Here is a 15,872-nt window from a genome sequence, read left to right as displayed (position 1 = left end):
ATCCTAGACTGAGGTCAAATTCCTTTCCAACTAAAAGAGCTCCAAACTTAAGTAATGGTCCACTTACTAAGTAATAATCAGAGACCAAATTCCAGAAAAACCCTCCTCCTGTACCTCCCCCACCTAAAAAAAAAAAAAAAATAGTCTCCTTTTAGCTCAGTGTAATGGAATGTGACCTGTTGTTAAGGGGTTTTCCATTCCTATTTACTGCTTAGAGAACATGAAGCAGATCTATTCTCTCTCAGAAGGGTAATGTATTTTTTTAAAAGAAAAACAGTGAAGTGTAGGAGGTTAATCATATATAATAATTAGAACAAACAAAAGGTAAGTTGATTTACTAGATTTCTCATGTTCGACAGAATGAGTATATTTAAATCACAACTGAATGTTTATTTTTATTCTACAACCTGATCAGACATCTAAAAGATTTATGATTTGTGTGACTAATAACAACTAGGTAGGGAAGGGGAAGTTAAAACTACAACTACTTAAATAAATCTTCACACATGAAACTACTATAAACATCTTTTTCACAACAAATCATATCTTTATCATTGAAGTTACACACTTAAGTACCTAAGCATGGAGAGAAGAACAGGGAATAAATATTTTTAAAATGTACTTCACAGTTTAAAATTAAACACATCTATCTGGAGTTCAGTTTCTCATTTTTTAAAAAAAGAAGATATTTGACTAGGTGATCTTTAAAGCTACTATGATACTTTAACGCAAGTTGTAAAGTGAACAAACTCTATGATTTAATTCAGACAAACCTCTTTGAAGATAATCCCCTTAAGGATATACTTTACTTACATTCTTCCTACACCTTCATACATGTTAGTCTCATCTACCAAAGTCATAATCTCTGTATCTGTAAGATGTGCATGCTTTTTCGTTCTGTTTAGCTGTTCAATCTGTATGTCTGCAAGCTTCACCTTCTGTTGAGTGTCAATCACTTTGGCTTGAAGCTCTGTGAAAGCCTAAAAAATAAGTCCGTGATTTAGTAGGTGCAACATTTTACAGGAAACATTTAAGTCAAATCTAAATATATTAAAATAAAGCCTGCTAACCAGAGACAAAGCTGTGAAATTTACCACAGCAAACATCAATAAAAATCAATATAATTGTAAACAACCAAGCCACTATGCTAAATACATTTGACTCTTGAACAATTCGGTGATTAGGGGCACTGACCCTCCGTGCAGTTGAAAATCCAAGTTTAATTTATAGGTGGCAGTTCCTATACAGCAGTTCCTCTGTATCCTTGGTTCTACCGAGTGGATTCAACCAACTACACATCGTGTAGTACTCTAGTATTTTCTATTTTTAAAAATCTGCATACAACTGGATCCCCGCAGTTCAAACCAGTGTTGTTCAAGGGTCAACTGTACTGAATTTACTCAGTCCTCAGAAGATGCAACCTATTTGAAGCAGAACAAAGGTAAATAATAACCATATCAAGTAGCAAGTATCCGAGGAGTAATAAAAGCACTAAATGCAACAGTCACAGGATGAAACCCAGAGATCCAAAACAAGAAACATAAATGTAACAACTCACTACATCTGTATTACACAGCTAGGTGTAAAGTACTTTCCCACATTTGTTTGAAATATTAACATGTGAATATTAATATGAGAATACTGACAGATATAATAAATGTCTCATTTACTCTTTTCAGTAATCCTGAGTTAGGGATGGCAGTTTCACCACCACAGTTTACAAATTAACTAAACGTTTTAAAGAGATATAAATGACTTGCACAGGGCTGAACAACTACTAAGTGGAAAAGCAAGTACTTAAATCCATTTCTTCTGACCTCTAGTTCAGGAATCTTTCTATTCTACTATCTACAGTAATACTCAGAAAATGAATATTTTAAGAGAAAAACAAGAATTTCAAAACATTGTTAGAAGAATTGCATCATGATCTTCATACGCACATACCAAGCCAAATTTGACACTTGAGTACCCTTACTCAAAGATAAAAGTTTCTTGGATACTCATGAAGTGCCTAGAATGACTTTCATATGCTCTCAAATTTATGCCTTAATAATAACATTTGCGGCTGCAATACACAGCAAAAGCTACTACTTAATTTTTATTCTCACTTTGTTCTCACCGACTAGTAAGGTTTCAAAAGATTCATTTTGGGGGGAAAGGAAGTGCCTAAAGTTTCCTACTAGTCTCCACCTGCCGCGCCCCCAGCCCCCACCAAAAAAAAACCTTATAAAGATATTAGAAGACCTTTAAACATGTTTCTTTTTCAATTAATTTCATTGGTTGTCAAAACTACCCAATTTAAGTCTGTAATCATTTTCTTAGTTTGCATTCACTGTCCACAGGTTTCCTAGCAACAAATTCAAATAATACTGAGCGGTAAGTCCATTCACAGCTGTACTCTATTGTTAGCTCTTTCACTAAACCCTAACTTAAATTTGAACTTTTAACAGAAAAAAAACGTAAACTTTTATAACACTTTAAGACACAGTTTGCTAAGGAAGCTGGTATATTGTTAATGCTAAGATATTACAGCACTAGAGACCACATAAGGACTAAAGGTACAAGTTTCAAACAAGAAGCAACACACACACACACATAAATCCTCAGAGCAATAATAAACAGCTTCATGTATTAGGTGGAAAAGCTATTTCAGCTGTCCTATTTCTTAAGCAGAGGTTGACCAGGAGACAGCCTTAAGTAAAATTTGCTCTTCTAACGAACCAAAACTAATGGTCAAAAGGTGGGAAGTAAGGCAGAGAATACTGGATTCTAGTCCCAACCTTGGTCTGAGTCTTTTCTGAAACTGTTTCCTTTTCTAGAAAAGTATAGGTTTAAAGTAGGTAAAGTCTAGGAATCCCGACAACTCTTTAAGCTGCGAAAACGTTCCTGAGTAACAACACATTTATAGGCAATTGTTTGAAAAGAGAAACCAATTCCTTCTGATACCGATTTTATCTGGAAAACTTTGTTTCTTTTTTGACAAGTCTTTAAATAAAAACGGGGGCGGGGGGGGGGAGCTAAGACCAAAGCCCTAAGATGAACACTACTATGAGAATACCTAACTGAACTGTATGTAGCGACCTTACAAGGTATGGGATTGAAGAAGTGGCCTAAAAACACAGGTTGGACTTGGATTTTTTCAAAGCAAATTAGAATGCAGAATTAGATGCCTCAGATCGGGCAGCCGTCTCAAAGGGCTCCAGCTGGAAACGCTCACTTCAGGCCTCACTATGGAACTGAAAACTCCAAGCTCAACGAAAGGTCTCTGGAACTCGGAACTAGGGAATAGAAGAGCTATCGGCCCGTCAGACTTAACCAGGCCCAGCGCAACCGGCTCTTACCCAGCAAAGAGCAGCTCGCCCCCGACTCCAGCCTAAAGAGACCCTGTCCCGCCTTAGGACTCTGGGAAACCATTCCCCATTTCCCTGGAGCCTTCCGCAGAACTCGAGTCTCACTCGATATTCTTGTACACAGTCCCCTTAGCTTCCAAAGAAAAAGTCTCTGCCTGCTCAAGACCCTCTTTTACCTTCTTCAACTCCAAATCCACGGGGGCCGCCATCTTGCTTCACTCCTGCGCCTGCCCAGTGGGAGAAGGCCGGAAAGAGGATGGGGGAAGGGCTCTCCTTGACGGTTTGATTTCCCCCCTCCCTTCTGCGCCTGCGCATGAGTCTGGCTGCTCGGTTTTCCAACATTCTCCAGCGCTGGCAACCCCCGAAATATCCAGGATTCCGATTCAGAGTACATCTTCCCCACGTGACCTATAGGCCTGCCCTGTTTCTCCACATTCTTCCAAACACAGCACAACGCGCAGATTTCGTGTATGGTTTTAGCATTTTGACAAATAGCTTAATTTATGCTGCTAAATTGAGATGTATGTAGATTAGGCCAAAACCTCTTAAGTCATTCATGCCTTCGGCGAGTCCCTGTGCTGTCAGGCATGAGAGAATTGGCATGAGAAAGTCAGCCTGAGAGAATCAGCCTGAGCTTCAGGCATGGCAGTGTGGAGAAGACCAGAAGGCTTAGTTGAAGTGTTCTCCCAAAGAGCTTATTTCTACTGAACGCTCCTGGAAGACCTTCTAGACATAGTGGTTCTCACGAGAGGCCACATTAGTTTGTTTAAAAAAAAAAAAAAACAGATTCTCTGATCCTCATCCCAAACTTAATTACTTAGAATCTTTGCTATGGGGCCCAGAAATTTGCACTTTTGCAAACTCCCCTTATGACCTGGCGCAAGTGGTCAGCAAACCACATTTTGAGAATCTGCTATAAAGTACCTGGCGTCTGAACCAAAAGAGTAACTAGTAATTGGACTTCTGGACATGAAAGAAATATATGTCTTACCTACTCTAAAAATCTGTGGGGGAGAAGAAAGGGCAGGGAATTTGGAACTAGACAGATCTGTATTCAAGGTTTGGTCTACCTTGAGCCTAGGTATGTCTGGTTCCATATACTAGTTGTATAGCAATAGAGTTTGTCTCCTCATTTAATATGAGAATAACCCTAACAGGGTTATTCTGAGGAATAAATAAGATCAGGATGAAAAGCTCCGAGCATAACACAATGCACACAGTAGGTACACAATAAATAGTTGTAGTTAAGTTCATGTAGTTAGCATTGTTGTGTTTGTCTTTCAAGGTCCAGCAAACAGGCCACATCCTCCTTTATGTATTTTTTTATTTTTTACATCACATCACACAGACCATAAATAATCTCTCCTCAGACTCTCAAGACTACATCTATTCCTTTTTCAAGGCTCTTTCTATCTTAAACAATTTTTTTTCGTATTAGACTTACTAGCAATCCAAGTGTCCATCAGTGAATGAATGTATAAACAAAATGTGGTATATACCAGGGGTCCCCAGCCCCCAAGCCGAGGTCCAAGCAAAGCTTCATCTGCCTCTCCCCATCACTCACATGACTGCCTGAACCATCCCCCCACCCCACCCCATCTAGTCCATGGAAAAATTGTCTTCCATGAAACCAGTCCCTGGTGCCAAAAATGTTGGGGACCGCTGGTATATACATAAAATGGAATAGCATTCAGCCTTTAAAAGGAATGAAATTCTAATTCTACTTAGAATTCTAATGCTACAACACGAATGAACCTTGAGGACAGTACGCTAAGTGAAATAAACCAGTCACAAAAAAGACAAAATACCGTATGATACTATTTATATGAGGGACTTAGAGCAGTCAAAATCATAAAGACAGAAAGTAGAATGGTGTTGCCAGGGGCCAGGGGGAAGGGACAGAAAGGGGAATTCTTGTTTAATAGGTATAGAGTTTCAGTTTTACAAGATGAAAAGAGCTCTGGAGATGGAAAGTGGTGAGGGTAACACAGCATTATGAATGTTTTTAATACCACTGAACTGTACACTTAAAAATGATTATAATAGTAGATGTTATGTATATTTTACCACATTAAGAAAATGAAAAAATGTATTTATTCTTCTTTCAAATCTACATGTTCTTTTCTTTTTCATAATGATATGCAGTGATATGTTCTTGCCTAATAGTGAAAATAATTAGAACATAATGAACATAATTATTTTTAAGTTTCTTTACAATGTTTTATCACCTGAAATTTTTGGGGTGTGAATTCTTTCACTGGGGGCGTCTGCTAGTCTTTCTTATGAGACTTGATTTTCTCATTTGACTCTTAAGTTTTTGATTAAGTTCCTATCTTCAGTGTCTAGCATGTCCTGGATGACGGAAACATCTCACATTTACTTCTTCTTTTTTTTTTTTTTGGCTGCGCCGCGCATCTTGTGGGATTTTAGTTCCCTGACCGGGGATTGAGCCCAGGCCCTCAGCAGTGAAAGCGCCAAGTTCTAACCACTGGACCACCAGGGAATTCTTCCACATTCACTTCTACCAGAGCCCTGTGAGAGTCATGAGTTCCAGACCAATTTTTAGGGTGATTCTTGACACCACATGAGTGAAGCAAATTTAGCGAAAAATAAACTTTGCCCTGAGCATAAAGTTGGTAGAATGTGTTATACATTTATAGACTGGCAGCCACTGTAATATGTTTCTTTTTTTTTTTTTAATATTTATTTATTTATTTATTTGGTTGTGCTGGGTCCTAGTCGTGGCAGGCAGGCTCCTTAGTTGCGGCACGTGGGCTCCTTAGTTGCGGCATGCATGTGGAATCTAGTTCCCTGGCCAGGTATCAAACCAGGGCCCCCTGCATTGAGAGCACGGAGTCTTAACCACTGTGCCACCAGGGAAGTCCCTGTAATATGTTTCTATATGTCCTTTTTGTTTGGGCCTTCAAAATAAATATTTCCTTTCTCTCTCCAGAGCTTCTAAAATGGCAGGAAAAGACTGTCTATGAAAGCCCTAAAGAGTCTGCAGTCCTTGGACACTTGCCTGGAGAATAACCGCTCTGTGCTTGCTTCTATTATTTTTATTTAAAAAGAAAACAAAAACAGACTTCACACTGAAAGTTTCACTACTACAGGGATATACTCCTTCTGAGGTTCAAACAGTCCACAGTGGTGGAATTTAAAAGGTGATCCTCTATTACCCTTCGGCTCTGCTAATCCATGCACAATACACTTACTTATTCATTCAACAAATATTTATTGAACATCTGTTAGGCACTAATCTAGGGCCTTGGGATATAACAATTAACAAGAGACAAATTCCCTGACCTCATGGAGCACACATTCCAGTGGGGAAAGACAAACAATAAACATGCAGGGACTTCCCTGGTGGTCCAGTGGCTAAGACTCTGCTTTCCCAGTACAGAGGGCCCAGGTTCGATCCCTGCTCAGGGAACTAGATCCCACATGCCACAATTAAAGACAAAGATCCCGCACGCGGCAACAAAGATCCCGTGTGCTACAACTAAGACCCAGCGCAGCCAAATAAATAAATAAATATTTTTTTAAAAAAAGATCGTATGCTCCAATAGCTAGAATAAACAAATCTATATTTTAAAAACATGCAAACAAATAACTTTATATATTAATAAGTATTATTAAGAAGAAAATAGCAATGTGGTTAGAGACTGACTGGGTGGAGGCCCCTTAGGTGTGGGAAGCTCTCTGGAAGGCCATAACATTTGAGATGAGACCTGAAAAATGAGAATTAGACAGCTATGCAAAGAACTGGGGAAAGAGCATTCCAGACAGAAGGAACAGCAAGAGCAAAGCGTTTAGGATGGGAGCAGGCTTGGCATATTTGAAGAACAAAAGGAAGACATCAGTGTGGCTAGATGGGGAGAATGGTAGAAAACCATTGGTATTCTTTTTTTTTTTTTTTCTGGCTGCGTTGAGTCTTCGTTGCTGCATGCAGGCTTTCTCTAGTTGTGTCGAGTGGGGGCTACTCTTTATTGCAGTGCGTGGGCTTCTCATTACAGTGGCTTCTCTTGTTGCGGAGCACGGGCTCTAGGCACACGGGCTTCAGTAGTTGTGGCTCATGGGTTCAGTAGTTGTGGCTCACAGGCTCTAGAGCGCAGGCTCAGTAGTCGTGGCGCATGGGCTTACTTGCTCTGCGGCATGTGGGATCTTCCCGGACCAGGGCTTGAACCCGGGTCCTCTGCATTGGCAGGCAGATTCTTAATGACTGTGCCATCAGGGAAGTCCCAGAATGTTATTCTGAGTGTGATTGGAAGCCATTGAATAATTTCAGGCAGGGGATTGATATGATCTGAAGAGATTGATATGATTCTATTTTAAGGAGACCATTGTGGGTTCTAGGTGGAAAATAGATGGGAAGGAGCAAGTGTTGAAGCAAAGAGACCAGTTAGGAGACTACTCCAGTAGTACATGAGACAGATGCCGATGGTCTGGGTGAGGATGATGACGATGGAGGTAAACAGAAGTAGTTGGATTCAGGTAGAGGTTACTGAACTCAATGAAGGAATGGATTGGGGGTAGGGGGTTGGCCATGAAATAAAGAGAAGAATCAAAGATGATTTGTAGGGACTTCCCTGGTTGTCCAGTGGGTAAGGCTCTGTGCCCCCAATGCAGGGAGCCTGGATTCGATCTCTGGTCAGGGAACTGGATCCCACGTGTATGCCACAACTAAAGATCCTGTGTGCCGCAACTAAGACCTGGCACAGCTTAAATAAATAAATATTTTTTTTAAAAGATGATTTGTAATCTCCAAATAAGTATGCTGAGTGAAAGAAACCAGACGAGAAAGAGTAACGCTGTATGATTCCATGTCTAAAGTTCTAGAGTATGCAAATAAATCTAAAGTGACAGAAAGAAGATCAGTGGTTGCCAGGTAGATTGGGGGTGGTGGAAACTAAGGAGGAGGCAGAAAGAAGGGGTTACAAAGGAGCATTAGATAACTTTTGTGGTGATGGATATATTTATTATCTTAATTATTAAGATGGTTTCCTAGGTGGGAATTTATCAAAGTGTACACTTAAATATATTCAGTTTATCATATGCAATTATACCTCAATAAGGTCGTTTTAGAAGAAAAAAAAAGACTCCTAGGTTTTTGACCTGAGCAAACTTGTTGAGTGATATGTCTTTTACTGAGAAGAGAAAGTTAGTTCTTATGATATAGCCTACATGCAGTCTCAAAGCCACTCTCCAGGAATAATAAGAATAATCTTTCATCCTGTGAATAGACTATATTTGTTAGAGTATAGGTTCAGCTGCTGTAACAGAGTTCCAAAATAGCAGTGGCTGGAACAAGATAGAAGCTCATTTCTCTCCGTCACAATCATCCAGACAAAAGCAACACAGGGTAAGTATGTGAGTTCTACAATGCCAGAGTTCCCAGGCTCCATCTATCTTATCCATGTGATCCAAGATGACTCATCACCACCATATCCATAGCTTAGCTAGAAGGAGGGGGAAAAGGACAGGGGAGACTCACTCTGTCCCTTTAAAGGCATATCCCAGAAGTTGTAAATGTGGCTCTGTTTGCATCATATTGGCCCAGAGAGAATCACGTGGCCATTCCTGGTGACAAGAAAAACTGAGAAATGTAGTTATTATTGTGGGCAACTATGTGACTAGCTAAACACCAGGAATTGTATTATTATGAAAGGGAAATAAAAGAGAGATACTGGGGAAAAATTAGCAGTTTCTGACATGGGAGCTTTTCAGCTTACAAAGCCATTTCTCATTAATCAAGTTATTTGATCTTAACAACTTTCTACGATGGATACTCTGAAGGGTTCACTCCATTTGAGAGAAAGTTTAGCAGAGTTAAGAGTTACGGTTAAGAGTATAGACTTTGGAATCTGACCACCTAGTTTCAAATCCTGTTTCTACTGTTTACTTGCTGTGAGATCCAAGGAAAATTATTTAACCTCTTAGGGCTTCTGTCTCTTCAACTGTAAAATAGAGATAATAACAGTACCCATCTCATAGGTTGTTATCAGGATTAAATGAGATAATGCATGCAAAGTTCCTGATATACAGTTATACCTAATCTACATTAACTATTATTTGGTGTCAGGTATTGCAAACATACAGATAAATAAAAGAGCATTTCACAGTACAGTGGGGGTCACAGATAAACAGAGAGTTATAAAAGAATATGAAAATTCTTCTGTAGAGGAAGTAACCCCAGGAGTTGGAAGAACACAGAGGAGGGGCTCCTAACCCAGGAGTCTTGTAGGAAAAATAAGAGTTTGTGGCAAAAAAAAGAGAAACAATATTCCTAGAAGAGACTAAGACACCAGGGCAAGAGCCTAGTGTCTTTGGAGAAATACAAATTGTTTGATATGCCTGAAGCACAGAAGCATGTCAACCACTGAGAGAAAGGGACAGAGAGATGAGGGCCAACGGTGGAGGGCCTCCCAAGTCAAGCTCATTGAATGCAATGCAATGGTCATTGAATACAATGCAATGGTCATTAAATACAGTGGAGTGCTGTAAGCAAGGGAGTGACTGGTCACATTTACACTCCAGAAAATTGTGGTGGCTGCTTTAGGTGGAATGAGAAGAAGATGAGAAACCAGATCAGAACTAGAGCAGCCTTCCAGACAGCAAGGGGCCAAAACTAAGGCAGTGGAAGAGAGGAGAGCCCCAGCGTTCATCTGCTTTTCGAAATTCCTTTCCTGTCTTTAGCAAGTTCTCTCTTAACCTTGCCTTACCTCAGGTGCTTTTGCATCACTTAATTTACTACAGAAATATCCTCTTTGATAACATTTCTATATACAGGTGATCAACCATCATGGTTTGTCCAAGACTATACCAGTTTTTGGATTGAAAGCCCTGTGATCTGGGAAACCCCTCAGTCCTGGGCAGGCCAGGACAGCTGGTCAACCAACCTATAGAGCTTTACGGAGAGGCAGTGTAATGGTTAAAAGAAAAATTCTGGACCCAGATTGCCTGGATTCACATCCCAGCCCGATCATGTATCAGGTACAGGACCTTGAGCAAGTTACTTTACCTCTCTGTAGTTCAATTTCTCCACATGAAAAATGGGGTTGCTGCAATGTAGTAACTACCTCACAGGGTCATTGTGAGGATTAAATGGGTGAATATATAGAGGTGGCCCTCTGTATCCATGGATGCAAAATTCAAGGTAAGGGCTGACTGTAAGGAACTTGAAAATCCCAAGATTTTGATATCTGCAGGAGGGGAGGAACCAATCCCTGGTGGATACTAAGGGACAACTATACTGAGTATTTACAATTTAGATTGACACCTGGAACATTGTATTTTTCATGACTATTTTGAAATTGTAGCTGTAATAACCTTACTGCCTTCTGGTTTATTTCACTTCCGTCTCACACATCCCCTTGTTCTGTCATCCTTTCTTGGATGTCTCCAGATCCTTCACTTGACGCTCTCAGTCACCTCACCCAAAGATGGTGAGAAAAAGTAGTTCTGAGACTCGGATCTGTGGGTAGCCTCTGAGAGCATTAAATTGAATTAAAGAGAATTTAAGGATTTTAAGACTCTCTCCCAAGTGGGCTACTTCCTGATATCCTCAGGAAGGGGGAATTTGCGTCTGTTTCCTTTGACAATGAATTATGCACAATGGTCTGCCTAGTAGTAGGGTGGGATGGGGTGGGGCATTTGTACGGCTTATATGGTTCTGTGAGGGCTTTAGAGACAGGGATAGGGAGTGATCCTTCCCAGTGACACATTTGCCAAGAAACTGAAGTAGCTCTTCTAGCTGGCTAAGTTAGGTTTGGGGCTGGGACATTCCTAGGAGGGAAAGGGGAGCCTTAGCTGTGCTTACCAAACAAAATAGTCACTGTAAACTACAAGGAGAGGAAGTGAGTTGTCCTAAGCGGGAACTGTCAGCGGCTTTTCCCAGGCACCTTGCCACATTTGATTCAATCTGTTTATGAAAAGTCCAAAGAAAATGAGTATTTTCAATCAATCTGATGATTTAACCTTGCCTAAGAGATGAAGCTGGGTAACAGAGCATAACAAAGACTGGGATAGTTATCCTATTGGTCACCAGAGAAAGTGAGGGGGTGGGGCCTGCCAGAGGTGAGAGTCAAGGATAGAAGACTCAAGAATCGGGAAGCAATAAGGTCAGGGAAATCAAAAGCCTAGTGGAGAATCCATGTCTCTATCACTGCAGCTCACCCCAAATGGAAAAAGTTCATTGTCCTTTAAAACAGGAAGAAGAATACAATGGGGTTGGGTTGAGATCTGGACAAAACTCCACATGAAGTTTTAAAATAGGCACCAAAAAGCATCAACACAGAAGAATGTTTTTCTACCCTCAGAGCTGTACTTAGGATGTGGTGACTAAGGCTCTTCCCCAGAGCACCCACATTTAGCAGCTCCAAATTTTTTAAATAAAGATTTTTAAATTATAAGAAGCTTAAATTTTTAATATTTTTCCTTTTATAAATTAGAACATGAGTGAGTGTAGCAGCACCTAGTAAGCAGGAAACTTAGTTGAAACAGGAAACCACACATCATTCACCTGTTACTAACTTGCATATGTAGCCACAAGCAATTCCAGACTTACATTTGACCAGTTTAGCCTCCAAGTGGAAAGAGACAAGGCTTCTTTCCTTTATGGTTCCAGAAAGAGTCCCAGAATTGGATTTTCCGGGCCTAAGTTGATCATATGCCCATCTTTGAAATAATCACAATAGCCAGAGGCATGGAATGCTCTGATTGGCCAGGTGCAGGTCATACAGCCATTCCTGGAAGGTTAGGGGTATCAGCCCCACCCAAAAAGCACGTGGACTGAGGGAAAAGTGTCTTCTTTACCAAAGAGTAAAGTATAAGTATCAAAGGAAGAGGTGATGGATATCACAAATAGGGAAAAAAAAAAAAAATAGGTGTCCACTACACCTTAGTTGCCAAAATTTCAACTTTTTCGATCCTCTCTCCTAATGAATAGGCCAATTCCATTTCGATAGGTACATGAACTTTATGATAGTGAATCTCTATTCTTCCTGAGATAGTGGAGGTCAGGGACTTCAAGGAAACAGTCTTGTTTTGCAATGGAGTCCTTGGATCATTGGATGTGGAGGGTCACATCCAAGGGGACTGAATCTAAGACTTAGTGTTGTTTGGCTTTTCTAGCTCAGGACACTAAGTACTATCTCTTTGTTTTATTAAAGACAAATTGTAGCAGCCACTGTTGATAGGGATGTGGAAGTTACCACTTCCTTTTGTTCCCTCAGCTAAGGTCAAATGCTAAGGTCAGCTTGGGCTTGGGAAGATGGCAAAGGGTAGCTGGCTGTGGGTGAGTAGCCTCCATGACCTCATAGGTCTTTGTCTTTTTAACCACAGGGATTAGTAGAATACATAAGAAGTCACAAGCAGGAATACTTATCCTGAAACATCAGCATCTGAGGACAGAAAGCCACATAGAATTAGACGGTGAACTTTGCAATGGATCCTAATTAGTCCATTTTGTCCATTTTGTCACATACTTATTTCCATTGTGTTCTGCCATCTGAAGTTTAGTATAAAATTTCCAGGAAAAAATCCTAGACTCAGAGAGCTGGAAGGGATCTTTGATTTCTTCTAGCCTACCCCCTTACTTTATAGTTGAAAATATAGAAAATATACAGAAATATGTAGAAAAATATAATATAGAAATACAGAAAATGAGGCTCACAAAGGAGAGGTGGCTTGCCAAGAACATAGCAAATTGGTATTCAAGCTAAGACTAGAGCCCAGGAGTCTTGGATTCCCTTCCAGAGTTCCTTCCATTCCACCCTGTGGCCTTTCTTGGGTGGATCCTGGCAAGACTATACTGAGTCTCAAAAAGAAGAATTTAGAATCAAAAGGCTCCATTTGTCTGGGGAATATGGGACTCCTTTTTGTACCCAGTTACCCTCGACTGCACTTAAACATACAGATCTTGGAAAAGGGCTTCAATCCCGGGGCACAAAGAGAAATTGAGATAGAAAAAGCTCTAGGCCTCTGCTCCCTAGAAGCAAGATTAACCTGGTATTCTTTTAGATTTGGACTATGCATTGGGAATTCTGGATACTCCATAAACAGAGCCATGCTGCGTGGCTTACGGGATCTTAGTTCTCCCACTAGGGATCAAACCCACACCCTCACAGTGAAAGTATGGAGTCCTAACCACTGGACTACCAGGCAATACCCCAGCAATCTTTGAAAGCACTGATACCTGGGCCCCTCCTCCTGGAGAGGTGGATTCAGTAGATCTGTGCTGGAGCCCAGAGAATCTGCATCTTTTAGAAGCTCACCAGGCTTAGAAGCTGCAGCTCTAGAAGAAAATGTTAATGGAAATGCTTTTCTGGGAGGGAGAAAAAAAATTACGTCAAAACTTGGCACTTTAAAGCCATTCTGATGTAAACGCTTCAGGTGTTTATGACAAAGAGAAAACGAGAATTCCTGGAAAGGGGAGGAAGTTGAAACCCAAGAAGTCATAGAGGGAACAAAGGAAATAGAATGCGGCTGAGTTTCTGTTTTACTACATTGTGACCACAGCTTACACTCTGACACATCAGCTCTTAGCCCAGACTTTGTTTCCCTGACTCTACCCTCCAGTGACAGATTCTGTGAATTCCTAGTCCTCAGGGCAGAAGAGCATTAATGCAAATCAACCACTTCTTGGCATTTTTATAGTTTCTGAACAAAAAAGCTGATCATACATTGGCTTTGTCCATGTATAAATGAAACAAATATTTAAGTACCTACAGGATGCTAAGTGCTGCTCTAGCAGTGAACAAAATAAACACCTTCCCAGTCCTCATGATCCTTAGAGTCTGGCATAGGTGGTGGATGCATATCATAGAACTTACTGAGAACTGGGGTTGTAAAGAGATCCTTCCCTTTATTTTAGTGGCTTCATCACACTAGTTTCTCTTCTATTCCTAGACTACATCAAGTGTTTTCCTTCCTCCAGGCTTTATATGTGCTGGTTCTCCTCTAGAACACTCTTACCTGCACTCTGCCCATCACCTACAACTAAACTTATGGGTGTGAGCTTCAAAGCCCTTTCCGTAAAGAGGCATTTAACTGACTCCACAATTTATGTATACATTCTTTTTTATATTCTTTTCCATTATGGTTCATCACAGGATGTTGAATATAGCTCCCTGTGCTATACAGTAGGACCTTGTTGTTTATCCATGCTATATATAACAGTTTGCATCTGCTAACCCCAAACTCCCAATCCATCCCTCCCCCATTCTCCTCCCCTTTGGCAACCATAAGTCTGTTCTCTCTGTCTGTGCTGACTTCACAGTTTAAAGTAGCTGCTCCGGGGCTTCCCTGGTGGCACAGTGGTTAAGAATCCACCTGCCAGTACAGGGGACATGGGTTCGAGCCCTGGTCCGGGAAGATCCTACATGTTGTGGAGCAACTAAGCCCGTGTGCCACAACTACTGAGCCCATGTGCCACAACTACTGAGCCCGTGCTCCACAACGAGAAGCCACTGCAATGAGAAGCCCGTGCACCACAACAAAATGTAGCCCCCTGATCTCCGCAACTAGAGAAAGCCCACGCACAACAATGAAGACCCAATGCAGCCAAAAATAAAATAAGTAAAAATTTTTAAATGAATAAATAAAGTAGCTGCCCCGTTATTCTCTCTCAGAGCACCTTATACTTTTTCTTCATGGCATTTATCACAGTTTTTTTAAAATTTATTTATTTATTTTATTTATTTATTTTTGGCTGCATTGGGTCTTTGTTGCTGTGTGCGGGCTCTCTCTAGTTGCTGCGAGCAGGGGCTACTCTTCATTGTGGTGCTCTGGATTCTCATTGCGGTGGCTTCTCTTGTTGTGGAGCTCAGGCTCTAGGCACACGGGCTTCAGCAGTTGTGGCACACGGGTTCAGTGGTTGTGGCTTGCGGGCTCTAGAACGCAGGCTCAGTAACTGGTGCACGGGCTTAGTGCCACCAGGGAAGCCCTATCACAGTTTTGAACAGTATATTTATTTGCATGATTATTTTTAAACTCCACCTTAAAAAAATTAATTCACACAGTAACCACATATTAAATGAAAACTGTAAAAGGGAAAGAAAATTGGCTTCCTGTTCCTGACACCCTGGTTCTCAACTCTTCTTCCCACAGACAGATGCTATTATATTCTATAAATATTCTATATAGCTCTGTGGGTCCATGTAATTATTTGTTAAGTGGCTATCTACTAGTCTGAAAGTAGGTACTGTGTCTATTTGTTCATTGCCTTATCCTTAGTATTTGGCACATAATTAGCACTTCATCAGTATTTGTGGGGTAAATGAAAGGATGTTAAAAGAACAGAGAAATTGGGTCAATATCTGAACTGCCAGCTTTTATGCATCTTCCCTGCCCCACTCAGCTCTGAGCACACAATAAACTTTATCGATGCTCCTGTGCTCTCCCAGCTCTCCGTTTACACCTCCTTGAGAGCAACTTCTCACACGTTGCTGAAACTATAGTTCCCTTGCCTGTTTGTCTCTCCCAGTAAGTAGTCAGTGAGCTCCTTGAGGGCTGGGACCACGT

At 40.8% G+C, this 15,872-nt stretch overlaps 1 protein-coding gene across 1 annotated transcript in view; it reads right to left on the bottom strand.

The window, feature by feature from the left end:
* Positions 1-3,594, bottom strand: part of PFDN1 (prefoldin subunit 1) — a 61,498-nt gene extending 57,904 nt beyond the window's left edge. Inside the window, exons 1-2 of the mRNA XM_032627574.1 lie at positions 3,527-3,594; positions 814-980 (exon numbers count right to left, since the gene is read on the bottom strand). Coding sequence (XP_032483465.1) covers positions 814-980; positions 3,527-3,559 — 200 coding nt within the window. The 5' untranslated portion in view covers positions 3,560-3,594. The remainder of the gene's footprint in view (positions 1-813; positions 981-3,526) is intronic.
* Positions 3,595-15,872: the final 12,278 nt, after the last annotated feature.

Source organism: Phocoena sinus, chromosome 3, assembly GCF_008692025.1.
Source record: "Phocoena sinus isolate mPhoSin1 chromosome 3, mPhoSin1.pri, whole genome shotgun sequence".
NCBI classification, from domain to species: domain Eukaryota; kingdom Metazoa; phylum Chordata; class Mammalia; order Artiodactyla; family Phocoenidae; genus Phocoena; species Phocoena sinus.
The sequence above is the reverse complement of the archived record's forward strand: the minus strand, read 5'-3'. Positions and strand labels throughout refer to the sequence as shown.